Source organism: Octodon degus, unplaced genomic scaffold (assembly GCF_000260255.1).
Source record: "Octodon degus isolate 3935 unplaced genomic scaffold, OctDeg1.0 scaffold00109, whole genome shotgun sequence".
Taxonomy (NCBI): Eukaryota; Metazoa; Chordata; class Mammalia; order Rodentia; family Octodontidae; genus Octodon; species Octodon degus.
This window is the reverse complement of record NW_004524685.1, coordinates 5,037,601-5,056,550: the sequence shown is the minus strand read 5'-3', so window position 1 is coordinate 5,056,550 and position 18,950 is coordinate 5,037,601. Positions and strand designations below refer to the sequence as shown.

General features: G+C 43.9%; 1 protein-coding gene across 3 annotated transcripts in view; it reads right to left on the bottom strand.

Annotated features, from left to right (window-relative positions):
- The window catches only part of Lpar3 (lysophosphatidic acid receptor 3), an 80,437-nt gene that overhangs the window by 38,587 nt on the left and 22,900 nt on the right, over positions 1–18,950 (bottom strand). For all 3 annotated transcript variants that reach the window (XM_023699072.1, XM_004639295.3, XM_023699073.1), the window contains exon 2: positions 14,098–14,854. In XM_023699072.1, the coding sequence (XP_023554840.1) occupies positions 14,098–14,833 (736 nt within the window). In that variant the 5' untranslated portion in view covers positions 14,834–14,854. The remainder of the gene's footprint in view (positions 1–14,097; positions 14,855–18,950) is intronic.

Sequence of the window (18,950 nt, the reverse complement as noted above, 5' to 3'; positions counted from 1 at the left end):
TTATTAAATATTTATTTATTTATTTATTTGGTACAGGGTCTCACTATGCAGCACAAACTCATACTGATCCTCCTGTCTCAGCCTCCCCAGTGCTGCGATTATAGGTGTGCACTTCCTGGTTTTGGTGGCTGACACAGCACCCCTGGGTTTCCAGGGCCGGTACAGTATGTGGTACTGGGAATTGAACCTGGATCCTTGTGCTTGCCAGGCAGGTGCTTAGACTGCTGAGCTATCTCCCAAGCCCCTGCATCTCTCTATTTCATTGAGATCTTCCCTTCCTAGATCACCATTTCCTTTGTTCCTTTAGCTAGCCAAAGTCAATACCGAGAAGCTAGGCTCATTTTCGTGCCTGCTGTGCTTCCCCTTCCTCAGGCTTCTGTGTGCCTTTAAAACCCATCCTTCCTTTTCCTTTCTTACTGCCATCACAGAAACCCTTGCCTGGTGCCTGGTGATGTTTCTGCTCAGGATGAGAGTATTCAGCATGCCTCAGTCATTTCTCTGAAACAGGCACGTCGGGGTTGTACCAGGAGATAGGTTAATTGCAACAGGTTGGTAAAAACCTCTGTGTGTGTGTGTGTGCGCGCGTGCATGTGTGCGTGTGTGCGTGCGTGTGTGTGTGTGTGTGTGTGTGTGTGTGTGTGTGTAGACAGAGAAAGTGAGAGTGCTCATGCACATAGAGATGCTCCCCATGGTCTCCATCAAAGGGCCATACCACTTCCTGAGCTCATGCTTCTATAATGACAACCCTCCACACCCAGGTGTTTGGAGCCAGGAGAAATCACAAGGTACTAAGGGTCCTCAGTCCCAGCTGGCCCTGATGCCTAGGATCCAGATGTCTACTTTACATTCTACCCCCACTAGTCAGTCACCAAGATAACCTGACTGGTACTGCAGGTCTCTGATGCTGGGGTTCCTCCCAATTCTTATCACTCTTTCAGGGACTCGCTGTCCCTTCAGAGGACGTGTCCACTCCTTCTGAGCCACCCTGGTCTGTGCCAGTACTTAGTTAAGTTCTACTGCCACTCCAGGCTCCCCTGACTCTGACTGTGGACACCCAAGGGCACGCACACCGCGGGGCATTGGGAAGTAGCCTGCTCTTTCCCCCGACCTCATGCTCCGATCACAATCTTTCGTTGGCGCCTTCTGGAGATCTTGTGATCTCCTTGTCATTCGGGAACTGCCACCTCACCCTGACTTTCTGCGGTGCTCTCTCAATACTACCTTAAACAGCAGGTACAGCCCTTGGGAGTCTGCCCGGGATGGCCAGTGCCTCCGCTCCACTGAATCATCCAGCAACCCTGGCCACAGCCTGCTTGCTAGACACACCAACCTCTCACATGCTGTGGCACTCAAACAGCGGCAGCCACTGTTTGAGTGAACTAATCCTGTCCATCTGGATGTAGTCCCCACATGTACTACTTGCTATATCCTGACATGTAGACCCTGCCATCACCTTGTGACCCTTTCTTTCCTGGTCTGGGGTGCTATACCACCGAGACTATGTGGCCTTTAGATATATAGGCATCCATGTCCTTATCTTGAAAGAATGGCCAAAGAATTCTCTAGAAAACTCAGCAGACACCCATAGATGCTAGCACACTTACCTCTCACAGAGAAATGAGCACTGTGACATTCACATCCAACTTCTCCTGCTCCTCTTAGGAAGGGCTGTCTCAGCCTCTACCCTCTGGCTGATAAATATGAACACTTATTAGTGCATGCTAGTAAGCCTCTAATGGACCTTTTAAGAATGAGGCCTCTCTCACAAAACCCTCAAACCGTAGGCTACCCTCACTTCTGCTATCCAGCAGTGCCTCTGGTACAGGGGCTGCCCAGACTCTAGCTTGTCTATGTCCTCTGAACAGCCAGGTTCAATCACTCTAGTCAGCCAAGATGGAAGAGGCCCTCAGCCTCTGGAGGCTGTCAGTGGTGCCCAGGCCTTGTAGGTTCTGCAGAGCCAGGTCCCAGTGAGCTCTTCACTTTAGAAATGGCCGTCCTTCTGCCAGGTCCTGCTGGCCACAGCCCGTCCATGCTATAGTCAAAACAGATTTCCCAACAGGCTGAGTCCAACTGTCTCCTTGACACCAGAGGCAGGCTCAGGCCTCACTTTGCTACCCAGATACAACCTCTCTTCTGTCTACTATTCTCAGCTTCCAGGAATCCAAGAAAGCCTGCAGCTTAATTACTTCTACATAGATCCCGCTAGGCTCTGGAGTTGGTCGCTCTGTTCTACACGATGGACACCCAGAGGCCTGTGGTTGCTTCCTGGCATTGTCAGGCCACATTCAGCAAAACTCCCTAAATCAAGAGGCTCCGCAGGATCCCTTCATTCTTCATAGGCCAGGAAAGAAGAGAAGGAAGCCGAAAGATTCTCCGCACTTACACAAATGCTGCCATTTTTAAGCTGCAAGTTGTCTTAAACAGCATTTCTTTTCTATATCCAGACACATGAAGAAGGCTCCAGTCACCCCCCCTATAGATCAGCACTCACTTGTGCAGGACTACCACTGCGTCCTTCTGAAAGTCTGTGCCCTGCTACAAAGAACCAGTAGCTTCTGAGTTGTGCACAGATTCAAGGATAGCCTGCAGAACACCTCCAGTCTGTGTGCCGCCTCAGCAGCCTCAGCAATTCCTGGTCCCAGCAGGAAGCACTGAGCTCGGGGCTGAGAGAGTATTCAGAAGTTTGCTGTATGAGTCTGGCGTCCCAGAGGGACATGTGAGCAATCATACAGATCCTAAGAGCTTTGCCATCTTTTACAGCACTGAGATCCTTAGCAGTGAATTCAGCACAGTGTCTCTGGAACTCAGAGCCCTCAACAGAATGTCAGGCATAACAGTAAGAAGCCCTAAGAGTAGGGCCTTGAAACAATGCCTGGGGAAGAAAGCATTGACCTTCCAAGACACATCCCTCAAGTTGCAAAGAAAAAAAAATATCATGGTCTTGGGTCTGGGCCCATTTGTAGGGTTTGTGAGGCCACCTCGGGTATGAGGGGTACTGTTCTGGATATAACATTTATATCCCAAGCCTTGTCTTGGGCCAGATAGGCAGGTTCAGAACAGATACAAAGTGGGAACAGATTGTCCCCTGACTCATTGGCAAGTACAGTTCCGAGAGCCCAGGAATGCAGAAACTCTCAGGGGAGCCCCCTGGGACTCACCAGTTGTTCAGATAACATGCAGGAGGTCCCGGCCACATGGTGCCAGTCTTCCTCTTGTTGGGACTCCCGGGTGGTGATAAGGAACCTGGCCTAGAAAAAGATATCAGCTCTAGAGAAGAAAAGAAGCCTCTAAAAACTACTCAAAACTTGAGGACATTGATTTTAATCCTGGAGTAGGAGGGTGCTTTAAAGGGACCTAACTCTCCCCAAGTGCCCCAGATCCCAAGAGGGCGGGTCCCGGGTTAGCTAAGGCCAAGGCTTAATCTCAGCAGCCAGGGCCAGGCTCCTGGGCTGAGCACACGGTGCCAGTCACACAGGCTCAGTGCCCAATAGGATCTACACTTGGGTTAAGGTTCTGCTGTTACTATCTTGAAGTCCTCTATAATTTTATCTATAGTTCTTTTTTGTAAGGAAGCCAACAGAACATGAGAGTGAGCCAAGAAGATAGGTAAAGAGAGGAAAAGCCTAGGTATTTAGTACCACAGTGTACTCTCTCCCCTACCTTCTGAACAAGGGACCCACAAGTTACATAGCAGGCCTGTCAGTGGACCCGGGTCCCTAGTCACATTGTGAAGGGGAGAATCACACTAGTCACTACTAGGGACCCTCAGATCCCTCAGCTGCCAGTCTACCAAAGAAATCTCAGGACCACTCAAAAAAGTCAATTCAAGTGACAGGGCAACTAGGTGTCCTCCTCTGATTGCCCCCTACCTCAAACAAAGGTGGCTGTTGGTAAGGACCAGGGATACAGGAAGCAGTTGTCAAGTCATGCTATCCCAGCATTAGGACGGCAGGTCCCTAGTGAGGTAGAACCTCTTCCCCTGGTGATGAGCACCTGAGACAGAGACTGAGGAAGCTGTCCCGGGCAGAAGAGCCCCAAAGAGAAGGGCTAGGGTTCTCTCCAACCTGCCACCTCTCCCATCCCCCAGAGGGTTGCTGAACCCACTTCCTCACTGTGAGGTGGCAGGTCGGGTGGGGTTTGGACAAAAGCTTTGCCACACCTTGATATGTAGTTAGACAGGGAGCTGAGAGCTTTTAATGGTCATGCGCATTGGAAAGTAAGAATCAGGACAAGGGTGGGCTTCCGGCTTGCCAGCCAGAATCTTGGTTTCCATAATGGGTTGGTTCATCTGGCATAGTCTACCCACTTTTCTGATGGATTCACACGGTTGCTTCTGCTCCCAGAAGCCCCCTGGACCTCCCTGGCTGCTGCCGCCTCTGATGCTCATTGGATGCTGCCCTCCGAGGGGCGTTCCTGCAGCCTCTTTGAGAAGCAGCTCTGCCTTTCTTTGGCACAACTCCTACAGCTGTCCTCTACCCTCCACTCCACAGCCTCAGACCTCTCCCCGAAGTCTCCTGTCAGCTCTCTCTCTCCTTTCTCCTGACTGACCTCATCTTTATAAACCTCTGCCTTACATTCCATAGCTTCTGCCTTCCCCTGAACCCATCAATAGTTCAAAATCCTCCAGAGCTCTCAGACCTACTTAATTAGGCCTGTAGAATCTTTTTTTTATTATAGCAGTCTACATAGAACATGATCCTTCCAGGTGTCCCCTACTCGTTCCCACCCCAGGTCCAACTCACACACTCATGTCTTCTTCCTGGACTCTGACAAAAAAGGCCATGCTGTAGCAGAGTTCAAGGCCTCCCCTTCTCTGGCTCCACTATGCCTCTTATCAGAGTGTCACTGTTGTTCAGACTCTTACTCCAGAGGCAATTTGCCCTGGCCCCTATCCATCCACAGCCTTGGCATGGCCTCCCCAAGACATGTGGAAACCTCTCCCTTGCCCTGCCCTCAGTCTCTCCCTCTCCCTGCTGAAGCCTAACTTATATCCTGCTCCTTTGAAGAGACCCCATGGACACCCAAAACCACAGCAGTTTCTTTTCTCCCGAATTTGTCCACTTAAGCCTATTTTCCTCTAAGAGGAAGATTGATTGATTGATTGATTGATTGATTGATTGATTTAATATATTTAGTACAGATTCTCACTATGCAACTCAGACTCTCAGAGATCCTCCTGTTTTCAGCCTCCCCAGTGCTGGGATTACAGGGGTACGCCACCATGCCCAGTCTCAGCAGCTGACTCAGGGTGCCCAGGGATGGGCTGGCGTGGCATGTGGTGCCAGTGATTAAATCACGATTCCTGCATTTGCCTAAGCAGGTGCTTAGTCTGCTAAGCTATCTCTCCAGCCCTAGAAGGAACTTATTTCTTCAGACAAGTCCATAAATAGGGTTCCCTGTAAGTCTCACATACCAAAAGCCACACAGCACAGATGTATCTGTCTGATCTCTCATATGACAGGACTGTCAGCTCACAAACCTTGGTCCCCCCCTGACAGCCATAAAACACTGCAGCAAGCGTGGGTTCAGTCTACCCTCAGAGTCAGAATCTCAAGCCCATGTTCCAGGGTCAGCACTGCTTCAAACCTAATAGACACTAAATGTTTATGATAAGAAAATACAAAAAAGCAGAAATCTTTCCTTGTTGAGAAACCCCAAGAATAATGTAGGCCCTCTGGTAGGTGGTAAACCCTCTGACCTCATGCAAGCTTTTACTGTATGTCACTGTCACTTGGGCATCCAGGACAGGTTTATTCCTGCAAGACAAGAAAGGGGGGGGGCACCAGAAGAAGCAGGAACAAGAAAGCTAGAGCTCTGGCCACAGCACTAGCGATGATTTACAAGGTGTACGTGGTCAGTGTCTCCACAGGCACTGACTCCTCGGGACGATGGGATTGTTCCTGGACTCACTGTGTAGCCACGATAGCGACCTGGCAATGAAGAGGCAGATGTGTGGCTGGAGGGAAGCTGGTCAGGGCAGGAGAAAAGGGCTGCTCGCTTGTGGTGTCCCCTGCCAGTGCTCCCTGTTCCTGCCCTTTCTCCAGATCTCCTTGTTGATCCTTAGGTCTGCGATTCCAGCTAGCATCCACCAGCATGTGTGCCTCAGCTACACACCAACGCAGCAATCCCCAGGAGAAATTTTCAAAGTATGAACAATGTTAACAGAATTCAGTGAAATTTGCCTGGGGGTCATCGTAACCTATATGCTCCAGACCAGTAATGGCAAAGCTTTTAGAGCTTTCAGTGATTAAAAACAAACAAACAAACAAAAAAACAGCCCAGTGTGGGACGTGAGCCATGGGGTTGCCACCATGGCTGTGCCTTAAATTGGTGGTGGGACAACTGAGTAACAGGTAACAACCATGCTCTCCTTTGACACAAACCAAGGCCCTGGGCTCTGAACTTTCTGGGACACCGGAAGGGTATAGGAGGCAACAGAACTTCTTCCCAAAGCTTTTTCTCAAAGAGGTCAAACTGGAAAAGTATTTCTGTCCTTTATCCTGAGAAAAATACTTCATAGTTGTCTGTTCCAGCTGAAGAGGTAGGTGTGTTTTCTAAGAAGAAAGGCCCCAAACTTTCTGTGAAGAAGGAAATACGAAAGAGGAATAAAGTTAAGTGCATTTACCATCACAGAACCCAAGGGGCATGAAACAGAGCGGGAGGAAGGCAGAGCAAGGATGGCCTGGGGACAAGGGCAGCGGCTGGCCAAAGTGACTCTACACTGATCAAAAGAGAGGCAGTGAGGACATACCGAGAGCCAGGCTTGGGCTGACGAGAAGCTACACACAGGTAGAAGAAAGCAGACCGAAAATCTTAAAAATGCTGCACTGTGGGAGATGCCAAGGAGAGATAGGAAGAAGGAAGTAAAGAGAGGCAGGCCTTTTGCAGAGGGCAACGGGATCCAGAGGTGCGGGAGGGGAAGCAAAGAGAATTAGGAGGTGTCAGGTACAGGTGCCAGCTCATCGTGATGGCTGTGATCACTGTCACTGAAAACTTATACTAACAAAATATTTTTTAAAACAAGAAATGGTGGCAAGGGGACAATCTGAAAAGGTAGGATAGAATGGTATCCATTAGTGGATCCTGAGGAGATCTGACTGAACTTGTCAGATACAGCAGTTACATTTCTTGTTATATAAGTCTTGTTTTATCTTGGTCTTAACCATCCAGCAGAAAAGTATAAACATGAGGTATAAAAAGTAAAGCCATATCAATATGATGAGCTGTAAAAGGCTCAAGTCAACAACTTCTGACATTGCCAGTCCTACGGATAACCCACTACTATTATGGACAACTGGACTATATTGGATTATTTTGCTGAATTCATGCACCTACAATATTTGACTGGCAATGGAACACCCATCTCTGACAAAACTAAACAAAAAAGGGAGATATAAATGAAGGACCATTTTGTAGTGAAAAAAAATGTATCTGTTTATACAGTTAGTTAGGCTAGACATACAACTACTTTCTTAGTTCAAGATTTGTTCTAATAGTGTTTAGAGAAAAGATCACGTCTGCATCTTGTACTATGAATAACTACTATGAAGACAAAAATATGCAATGTATTAACTATTATAACTGTCCTACTGACCTGTTTTGAAACTGTCTCATTGCTATTTCTTTCTCAATAAAATTAATTTTAAAAAAGTTGAAGCTGTCCTCCTCGTAGCAGACTCTGAGGCTGAGCCCCCACCCCATGTTCAGCCAGAGCCTAAAGGGTCCTGCCCAGCCGTTCTGTGGCTGTGGAGAGGCGGCTGTGTTTTTGCACTCATTCACCCTCCCTTTCCCTGAGAACAGACACCCCGTGTCCTTCAGGCCCCACGGCAAGGTGACGAAGCGCACAAGAGCCGCGGGGCCTGTGGGGCAGGGGCTCTTCTGAGGCGCTGCTTCTAGGCAGGAGCAGGCGCACCTCCGAACTCCGTACAAAGCACTGCTGCCCATGTGGCTTCGTCCTGAAAACATCCAGCCCTTTTCTGTCTGATATGGCAACAAGCTGTTCGTTCTACAACACAAAACTTGAACTTTCTCAGATACTTGATTATTAAGGCAGGCATGGTAGAAAACGAAGAAAGCAGCTTTTGTGCCGTGGAGGCAACTGCGAGGCCCTGAGAGCCGCAAGCAAATGTCTCAGAAAGTCCCAGGAACCCTGCTTAGCCTCCCCTGCCTCCTGGTTTTGGATTGTGAGTGAGTGAGTGAGTGTGTGTGTGTGTGTGTGTGCACATGGGGGTGTGTGTTCCTTTTTCCTTTCTCCCTCCTTTTGTATCCCTTCCTCCGTCCACTTCTCCTACTCTCCTTTCATTCAGAAAGGATATTTACTTCATCAATGAATCTCAGGAACAGTGTCAAATGCCCAGGTCCTGGTCCAGGCTCTTTTCAGACTCAGGGCAAATATCCTAATCCTAGCAAAGGTGATAAAAGCACTCGACTAACTAGGTACCCTGGCAGGGTTTGCCAGCAAGATAGAAGATGGGGACAATGTCTTAAAAGGAACATCTAGTACATGCACACACATGATTCTGGTGCCATATTGTAGGCTGCCTTATCCATCAGGGTCTTATTTATAATATTTTATTCATAGGTGTTGCAAAAGTCAAATGAGTCTTTAATAGAAAAGTGATCTATGAGAAACAGAAATCATTTACAGAATTCTGAGGGGGAGAAGGTAGTTTATAACAACTGGCAATATAAGAGTAGAGCTTTTCAGTTGTGTGGCGGTCACATGGTCTGCTTGGTTTAGGTTTTTAGTGACAGAGCCAGTAGCATTTGCCAGCTGTCAGGCAGCCTCGGCTAAGCACACTTGGTCAACTTTCTCTGAGATACATGCCCATCTGTGAAAATCTGCCATCTGTATGGAACCTACATTTGCCATCTAATCCCTGTCTTCAGGGTTCCTGCTGACGTTGTAGGGGAAAGGATCAGACTGAATACAGGACAAAGCTCTTCTGAGTCAAACAAAGGCTTAAGAATAGTAACTAACACTTAGCCCTTACTATGTATCGTGCAATATCTTAGGGGCTGAAGAAGCATTATCTCATGGAATCCTCAAGACTTCACCATGTCAAAGGTACTAATATCCTCCTCATCTTTCAGGTAGGAAGACTAAGTCACAGGAGGTTAGGTAAAGTGCTCAGGGCTTCACAACTTGTGACAAAGCTAGGATTTAGATCTAGGTCTCCCCCAGATGAGCCCCTACTGTCACCATAGCTGCCACAGGCATAGATGTTGCCATAACCATTACTACCTACTGCAAAAATCCTTAGAGCAAATCGAGAGTGAGCTGAATGTCAAAAGAGTATGTGACACTATAGAAATAACTTGAACTAGAAATCAAGGGACATACCGGCTACAAGCCTCTGACTTGGGTTCATGTCATTCTAACCCCATCACTTGCAAGAGACCAGTGACTTGGATGGTGGGGTCCTATAGCCAAAATGCTGGGGTACAAAACTCAGCTCTGCTCCTACTCTTAGGAAAGAAACCAAACTTCTCTGGGCCTCAGTGTCTTTGTCTGAACCTTCCTCATAGAGTGACATGAATAACATATGAAAACATGTCTCACTCAGGTCCAGGAATAACACACACCAAATATTAACTGTTAACATTTTTACCAGTGTGAATCTACAGGCAAGAGTCGTCAGTGCACCCCAGTTTCCTTCTTTGTGAAACACATCTGCATAGAGTTATTATGAAGGCTCAGTGAAACAAAATTGAAGAAGCAAGGAGCACTCTGACTTTGTCTTAGGAAGCACCCAAATACTAGTCCTTCCTGTCCTCCTTCCCAAGATGGTACCGGTCTTCACCCTTCTGGGAAATCAGTCCTATAAAATAGGATATCCATCCATTTTCTGCCTCTGTCCATCTTCCTGGCCAGAACCTGCCAGAGACCAAGCTGGAAATAAAGAACCTAGCTTTTACTTTGTGTTGCAGCTTTTAAAAAGTGTCTTACATCCCTAAATCTTAAGATTAGATGGGGGCAACATGTTAGACATTAGGGCTAGATTTAAGAAGGGACAGGCCTTCACTTCAAAGTATAGCTGCTCCAGCTCAAAATCAAGGCATGGCAACAACGCAGTGTTTTGTTTGAGGTATGACCAAGATTGAGAGGTGCTTCAGAGGAAGAAGTAATCAGATTTGTGCAAGGCAAAGAAAGACACAGAGAGTGAAAGACACTTTCACTATTGAGTTGCGTTTTGTAAGACAAATAGGAATTTCTCAAAAAGGAGAAGGGGAAAGGTATTTCAGCAGTTGCCATGGTGTGGAGCTGTGGATAATTCGCTATAGTTTAAGTAGAGCATGCATCTAAGGAGGTGACAACACAACTTTCCTTACTTACTTTGTGGGATTTCCATAAGACCAAATAAAAGCAGTATATTAAAACACAGAAAAGGGCGTAAGTATTGCAGAAATATCATGTCTGATTTTTTTTTTTTTTTTGAGACATGGTCTTACTATGTAGTTTAGGCTGGTCTTGAACTTTGTATGTAGCCCAGGCTGACCTTGAACTCATGAGGATTCCCTTGCTTCAGGCTCCCCAGTGCTGGGATTACAGGTGTGCCCAACATACCCAGCTATCATGCACGATTAGTAGCAGATCTACCCAAGGCCCTCTGTGATAGTCAGTTTTCAGCTATTTTCTCCTGGCATGAGAACCAGGTACTGTTACTTCCCTTACTGCCACTTGGCCTCCTTCTTCTCTTCCCAGCATAAAGGAAAAGGAGGATTTAGCATCCTTTCAAGCAAAGCTGAGGGCAGAAAAAGTGAGAAGAAAACACACAGCTCTTTGTTTCCATTACCACAACCTTTAAAAATTTTTCTAACAACCACAATGTTTCATATTTTAGAAGAGTTTAGTCCTTACTGACCAAAACATAAAACTTGCTAGAACCATGGCTTTTTTAATGTTCTTGAACATAACCCAAGACAAGAAACATATTTTGTTTCATGACCCAGGACACATACACATACATGAACAGAAAAGTTATGAAGCAATATCTACTAAATACAGCATACACTAACATTTCTTATCATTTGATGTCATGCTAAAAATATGTTGGTTAAAATCCTAGTATGATACTCTGCCCTTAGCCACAGTTTTGCCTTCCACAATTTCAGCTGTCCATAGTAAACTGCAGTCTGAAAGTTTTTTTTTTTTTTTTTTTTTTTTTTGCGGAACCAGGGATTGAACTCAGGCTCTTGTGCCTGCCAGGGAAGCACTTACTCCACTGCGCCATCTCCCTGGCCAGTCTGAAAGTATTAACAGAAAAATTCAAACAGTGAACAATTCATGGGTTCTATATTGGGTGCCACTTTGAGGAGCATGATGAAATCTTGCTTTGCTCCCCTCACCCCACCTAGTGTGTGAATAATCCCTTTGTCCAGTGTACTCATGTTATATGCTACCCTTCCGTTAGTCACTTTCTGGCCATCTTGGTGATGAAATTAACTGCCATTGCACCACAGCACTTATGTTCAGGTCACTCTTATTTTACTCAATAATGGCCTCAGAGTACAAAAATAGCGATGCTGGTCATGCCAAAAAGAAGCCAGAGTGCTTCTTGTAGGTCAAAAGATGAACATTTGCAACTTAAGGAAAAACAAAAAGTGTAGGCTGAAGTAGCTGAGATTCATAATAAGCTATTGTTATCTCTTATTCTGCCTAATTTATAAATTAAACTATCACTAGTATGCACATACAGGAAAAGACGGAGTGTATATAGGGCTTTGTGAATCCCCAGTTTCAGGCATCCACTGGGGGTCTTGGAAGGCATAACCTATATCTGAACAAGGACTACTCCAGGGGGTCAGAGCCCACAGCTGGAAAACATCACCCTAGGAAACAGGAAGGTTATGAAAGACTTCAAATGTAAGAGCCATAAATCCCTTCACTTTTTTTTTTCTTATTTGTATTTCAAGACATTACAAAATAGATGAAAGTTCAGCCCATTTTCTTATCCCTGTGTGTTCAGTTTGCTTGGTGCTGCTCAACAGTAAACATGGGGTATCTTATGTGTTTTGTTACCGTAGCCGATTAGCTGTTTGATAAGTGAGATTCTGAAACTCTCCTAAGCAGGGCTTTGGAGCCCTTCGGGAAGCAGGATTCTATATCCCCGTGAGAACCAATAAGCAAGATCTCTCGCATAAAGGCTCCCCCTCACACATCATAACCCAGAAGCAAGCAAGCATTCTGCCCCAGGGCTGCTGGAATGGGCACAGGGTGCCTCCATGCCTTTCCAATCATGCGCTGACAATCTCCACCCTCACCACCACCGCCACCCTCCAGCAAAGAGGCTGCTCACTATGCTGCTCTGTGTGCTGTGTGTTCAGCCAAAATCCTAATGGCAAAGGTCATCTGGTCTACTCTTCCCTTCCAACGAGAGCTGACTAAACCTCCCTGGCTCACAAATTCACTATTTTCATGGTGACACATCAAACATCAGTGTTCCTGGGTCCTTCGTTGTGGCTTTACATGAGCTCCAGACATTTTCACTATCACATTTTTTACTGCAGTATGTTATGCTTAGAATATCTTTTCCTCCTACCATAAAAATTTCACCAACTCTTCAAGACCTCTCAAACCCTCTAAGAAGCCTCTGAACACTCTATGTCTACTCTCTCCACTATCCATCCTCTGCCCTGTCTTTGGACTGAGATTAAATTCAATAAATTCAAGTAACTTTTCAACTTTATTGGAAAAAACTGAAGACTCTTATTGCCTCTCAGATGAAATTTAACCAAGGAGAGTTGAACTGGTTTGCTGTAGATCACCTTGCAGAAAATAAAAGTTTGGACTAAACTCTACATCTTTGTTAGTGGAAGATATCAGAAAAACTTTACACTGCCCCGCTGTTCAGTTTCACTTCCCCTGTCTGCAGACCTCCCGTCTTCCACCAGATCCTTCTGTCTCACCACTGAGGAACTTCCCCAGGTACCTCAAAACCAAACTGTCATCCTGCCATTAACCAATTCCCCAGGGCTGCTTCATCTTGATGCCGCGACTTCTCTTATCCTACTTGGTGATCATTGTTTATTCCGGTTTTTCTGTCACCCAACACCACACCTGTCAAAACCACAAAGCCCCCTTATTTTAAATCCCTCATACTGTTCCAGATAAAGTTATACACATAAAGAAAGCTTTTCTAGCTCCGGCTGTATACTATTGATCACAGTATGATACACTGAAAATTGTTTTTTAAGAAGGCAGATGATTCGTCAGGACACACAACCAACTCAGCAAGCCTACAGGTTAGACAGGGGGTAGGGCAGAGTTCATTGACACTATAACTACCAAACTTGGCTCTTTATCAAAAATATCAAACTTTGCTCTTTCTTGCTCGAGAGGGGCGATATTGATGAACGTGAGAATTCTTGTCATGGCACAAGAAAGAGAATGAGGCTGTCAGAGCAAAAACTGGACAAAAAGGACACCAGCAAAAGGCCAAATAAATCAAAACCAGCTGCAGAGAGTGGTGTTCAACACATCTACTCGGGTACCAGTTGTACACATGTCCTGGCTCCAGGCTACCAGCAAAATGACTTACACTTGCGATTCAATTGCTTCATCTTGTCAATGGGGACAGCAGTGGCACATGCCCAACAGCATTGCCACGAGGATTAGACCAAGTAATATGCACAGAAAAGGGCCAGCATAAACCACACGCTATATTTTTTAAGGAAACCCTCAATTTAAAATTATTTCCACAATTGCGTTGTTTCTTTATTGATCTCAAAATCTTGCCAGCAGTGTCAGTACCTAGGGATCATATTTTCCTTCCACCAGAAACACAGTCTGCACCCTCCAATTTCAATAAACTGCCCAGAACTTATTTTATTGTCCCTGCACTTTGAGACCTGACAGGAATATACTTCTGACCTCAGTAATGTCCCCACAGTGGCGGCCACCATACAAAGAGAAAAACAGGCTCTCTTTAGAGAACAAGGACTATGAAAACAAAAGTTCTTGTTCATCCTTATGTCACAAATTCTACCTGTAACCCAGGACTAGAACTGAGGCCCAATAGGCCACCTACCACAGAAAACAAAACTTAAGGAAAAGTTTACCACACCAGCCATGTCGTCTCACTAGGCTCCTCTTACCTAAGACAGTCATTACTGTCTTCATTAGCTTCATGGGAGCCCTCCGGCGGCTGATGGACCCACTGGTATGTGAAGACAAGACATTGGTTTTCCTCTTGACATACATGTAGATCCGCAGGTATACCACCACCATGATGAAGAAGGCCATGAGGTTGGACACAGTCCAAAAAATGAGGTAACTCCTGCTATAAATGGGGGCCAGGGAAGAACAGGTAGAGAGGTTGCAGAGGCAATTCCAGCCCAATGTGGGGACTGCCCCCATGAAGATGGCAATGGCCCACACCAGCAGGATGAGCAGGATCACCCTCTTTTTGGTCAAGTTGCTGTGGATCCGCATCCTCATGATCGACATGTGCCTCTCCACCGCAATAACCAGCAAATTGGTCAGAGAGGCAGTCAAGCTAGTGTCCAGAAGCCCCTGGCGAAGAAACCAGCGGTTGACAGTCAAAGTTTTTGAAACTGGGCCAGTGTTAAACATCAAGAATACATAGGCAATTCCAGCAAAGAAATCTGCAGCAGCTAAATTTGCCAATAGGTAATAGAAGGGAAAATGAAACTTCCTGTTTTTGATCACTGCGGCAATGACCAGAGAATTAGAAAAAAAAATGAACAGGCAGAAAAATGTTCCAACACACAAAACAATTATAAGCTTTGTTCCCATCCACTCATCAGTAGTTTCGGGGTTGCTCCTGTTATAAAAAAAGTCCATCCGTTTATCATAGTGACACTCATTCATCGTGGAGAAGAGCTGAACATCCTAGAAAGAAATTTAAAAAAGAAACACGTATCACTTTTTGTGAAATCAGCACTGAGATACCCATTAACACTTCTGGCACCTTCCTCAGTCTGACTGGTATTAATCCTTCCAGCTTGCAGAAGAAATTCCCTTGTTCTATCACGCTGATTCGTGACGTCCTACCACAGCATTTAGCTTGCACGTGGTTGGTTTCTCAGGGCAGGCTACAAGTTCAGTAAAACAGGGTGCATGAGATTTATGAATAACTCCAGGATCTGCTTGTCCTGCCTGTCTTCTATGAGGTTATTTCTGAATGACTGGCTGTCTGGATGAATGAATAAACGTGTGTTCATAGAGTCCCGATATGCCAAATGTGCTGAGCCCCCTCAGATCCACTCTGCTCTGGTAACAATTATAAACAGCACAGGGCATTAATGAATATTTTTGTCTTATCGGCTTCCTGTATGTTTCATTTATGGGACATGTTCAATACAAGGGCAGATGGGACATGTCAGGCACATTCTTGCACAGAATTACTCTTCACATGGCTGAATGGCTCTTACAAGAGATCAGTTTTCCACCACTTTTGATTCCACTCCTGATCCTCCTTTGATCACTTTTAGGTTTCAAGCTATGATCACATTCATTTGTAAATATGTAGTATAGAGAGAGAGAGACATACAGACTTTGGTTTTAAAACCCCTTCCTCTTCCTTGTGTTGACTTCTTCCTCATAGTGTCTTAATCTAAACTGTACCAGGGTCCATTTATTAGATTTTCCAAGTCAATCGCTCCAAGTAAATTTCTTTCTCTGGGGGGTCTCAACTGCAGGAAGTGGAAGATGCGGTGTCTATGGACAACACTAAGAGCTAGAGTTTGAGCAAATAGCTAACCCCATATGAAGACAAGTCCCTTGGACATATATGTCATGGAGACTCCAAACCAGAGTACCAGGCAGACGGAGAAGGCATTACTCCTCTTGGTACAAGACCTCTTGGCCCCTAAAGATGAGAGATTCTAGCTAACGCAGGGCTAAGCAGGGGCTCTGAGGATATCCATCTGCTACACCTGCTAGAGGAAACCAGACAGTCCATGAAGCCATAAAAGATCCCATCAATGGAGACTAAGGCTGAAGATTAGGATTCAGCTTTCTGGCTAAAATGACCTTGAGCTCCTTCACAAGGAAGAAAGGCAGAGTTAGCCACTGGAAATAAGGTGTTTGAACAGCAAAAGAAAAGTAAACCTCCCCAGCTTTTAAAGTTCCTGCAAATGCCAGGAGTCCAATAGCATGTCTATAATCAAGATAAACAGACCAGACAACAATTTTAAGTAGTAAAAAATAACAGAAATGTATCTGAGACACAATAGCATGTCTATAATCAGGATAAACAGACCAGACACAATTTTAAGTAGTAAAAAACAACAGAAATGTATCTGAGACAGTCTACCTTCTAATTTATATTTTAATGAGACAATAATACTTTTAAACAAATTAGATATTTGCTTCTCTGTCATACAAATGGGAGGCAAAATACTATTTAACTTGCTTAAAATAAACTAGAAGTGGTCCCAAGAGACAAATGATTCCAGTATTTTACAATTGTAAGGAAGGACTTGATTTGAGTAAGGACAAAATAAAAATTACCCTCTTTGGGAGACATTCATCAGTGTTTAACTGTAAATATCCAATAATTTCACGTAACACACACACATTATACTGCAATAATTTTCCCAAATTAAAAATAAAGATGATACAATTTTAAATAGCTTCATAATATTTTATTATATGCATGTGTCATACTTTACTTAACTAATTCATAAATGTTGAACATTAAGGTTGTTTCCAGTATTTCACTTTTATAAACAAGGCTACATTCTTGTGTCTCAATCTTTATACATTTGACCAATTATTTTGGTAGGAATAGTCCATTGATTTCAAACTGAGGTAATGGATAAAAATTTATTTAAAGATTTCTGACACTTCTTGTTAAACTGTGCTTGAGACAGATTACATTTCTAATCCCAACAGTAGCATATGAGAGTTAACTAGAAGATAATAATCTAGTGAAATTCAATTTAAATTCCCAAGGAGAAAATTTAGTTTTCAACCATGTTGAATTGTATAAAAATTCAAGGCAAAAGAAGATCCAAGAACCACACACTGAGATCTCAGCCTTTGTGCCTCTCCCAAATTCATGCTGAAACCTAATCCTAATGGTAGTGGTATGAACAGGCAGGGACTTCGGAAGGTGGTTAGGCCAAAAAGCCTCTGCCCTCGCGGCTGGTTTAGTCCCCTTGCTAAAACAGGCCTAAGAGAGGTTTTGTATCCTCCTTTGTCATTCCACCATGGAAGGACACAGCCACAGGTGACATCTTTGAAGAAAGGCTTAGACCACTACTAGACACCAAATCTGCTGGGACCTACATCTTGGACTTCCCAGCCCCCACGATGATAAGCAATGAATTGTTGTTTATAAATTACCGAGTCTAAGGTGTTTTTGTTACAACATCGAGGATAGATTAAGACACCACATGAAGAATTTTAATAAGACAATTATTATGTATCCTTTCACTAATTAAAATGATTTATGTATTTTATTGTTGCATGCTCTAGATAGCTATGAGAAGCATAGTTATAATTCTAAAATTATATTACCTTTCACTAAATTTGTTAGTAATATGAAGATTGATGTTTTTAAAAAAAATTATTGAAATTCAGATATTACAAATCTACGTTAAAGTTTTCCTAAGTTTTTTAAAAAATGGAATCATGTCTTTAATTTTGATTCTTATATTTGGTGGAATTTATAACTGTATGGTGTACAAAAACCCTAACAGTCTTATCTCAAAAATCTTCCAGTTGCACTTTTCTCCATCAAAATCAGGATAGAAATACTTGGATCTTTTTTAGAAAAACTTGTTATAAGCATAAGAAGCAGTTTTATGAAAGTTGAACTATTACTAAAAAACCCATGAGCATGACAAAGTTTATGTTGGGAATTGGTTAAAAAAAGGATTCCAGGGGCCAGGGAGATAGCTCAGTAGAATATGCACCTGCCAGGCAAGCTCAAGGTCCTGAGTTCAATCCCCAGTATTCCCCTCTCCCCCAAAAAAAGGGATTCCACAGGATGAAATACTATGCTGCAAAATAAAACCACATCTACCAGGAAGCCATGGGAATACAAGAAAGAACACACCATTATTTTAATTGAAATAATTATATAGGTATGTCTACACCCAGACTCACACATCCAAATATGAGTCTGTTGGAAAAAAAAATTAAAGCTACAGAAAGAAATAAGGAAAAATTCAAAACTATAAATAATTAAGCAATAACTGTGGAACTGTAGGTCAGTATTAACAACTTCTTTTCAGTTTTTTTCTACGTTCAATACTTTTTGTAATAACTAAATTAGTACACTTTTAAACACCAGTTTACAAATTCTGTTTTAGGAATATATGCGGACTTAATGTACCCTACTTAATGTATTCGCTTAGTATCTTCTACAACTATCGCTGTGAAAGTGAAATGTAGTGTTCAAAGGAGGTGGCTCAAATATCTTTATATGTCCATTTCATTCTTACCAACATAGCATAGAGTTTTCCAATAACTAAAACAAGATGATTTTCCACTTAGAATTTCATATCACCATAAAAAATTTTACTGATGACTACATCTAGATGTCACTTTCATTAATTTTCCTATCAAACTGTTCCCAATATTTTACCCCAGAGGTCAAAAATAAGAGACTGGAAGCTTTGTAATGAATATCTCTTCAATATTCTGTGAAGCTCAGTAACAGTCCATCCCCAGGCCAGATTAACAACAGATGATTGTATCATCTTAGCTGGAAATCACCAAGACCTTCAGTGAGTTTATAACGAATGACTGATCTGTCATCCCTTGACCTCCCTCTAACCTTAGAACATGACTCTCTGACTTCAAACAAATTAATGTTATTTTGGTCATAACATAAATGTTCTGTTCACAAAATTCCTTTTCTTACCAATTCTAAGAAGTCCTGAGACTCCCTGTCTGAGAGTTCTATTTGAGCTTGTGCTCATTTACCCAGTAGCTCACACTGCCCATTCTTTTCTCACCAGAACTTTCTGCTTCA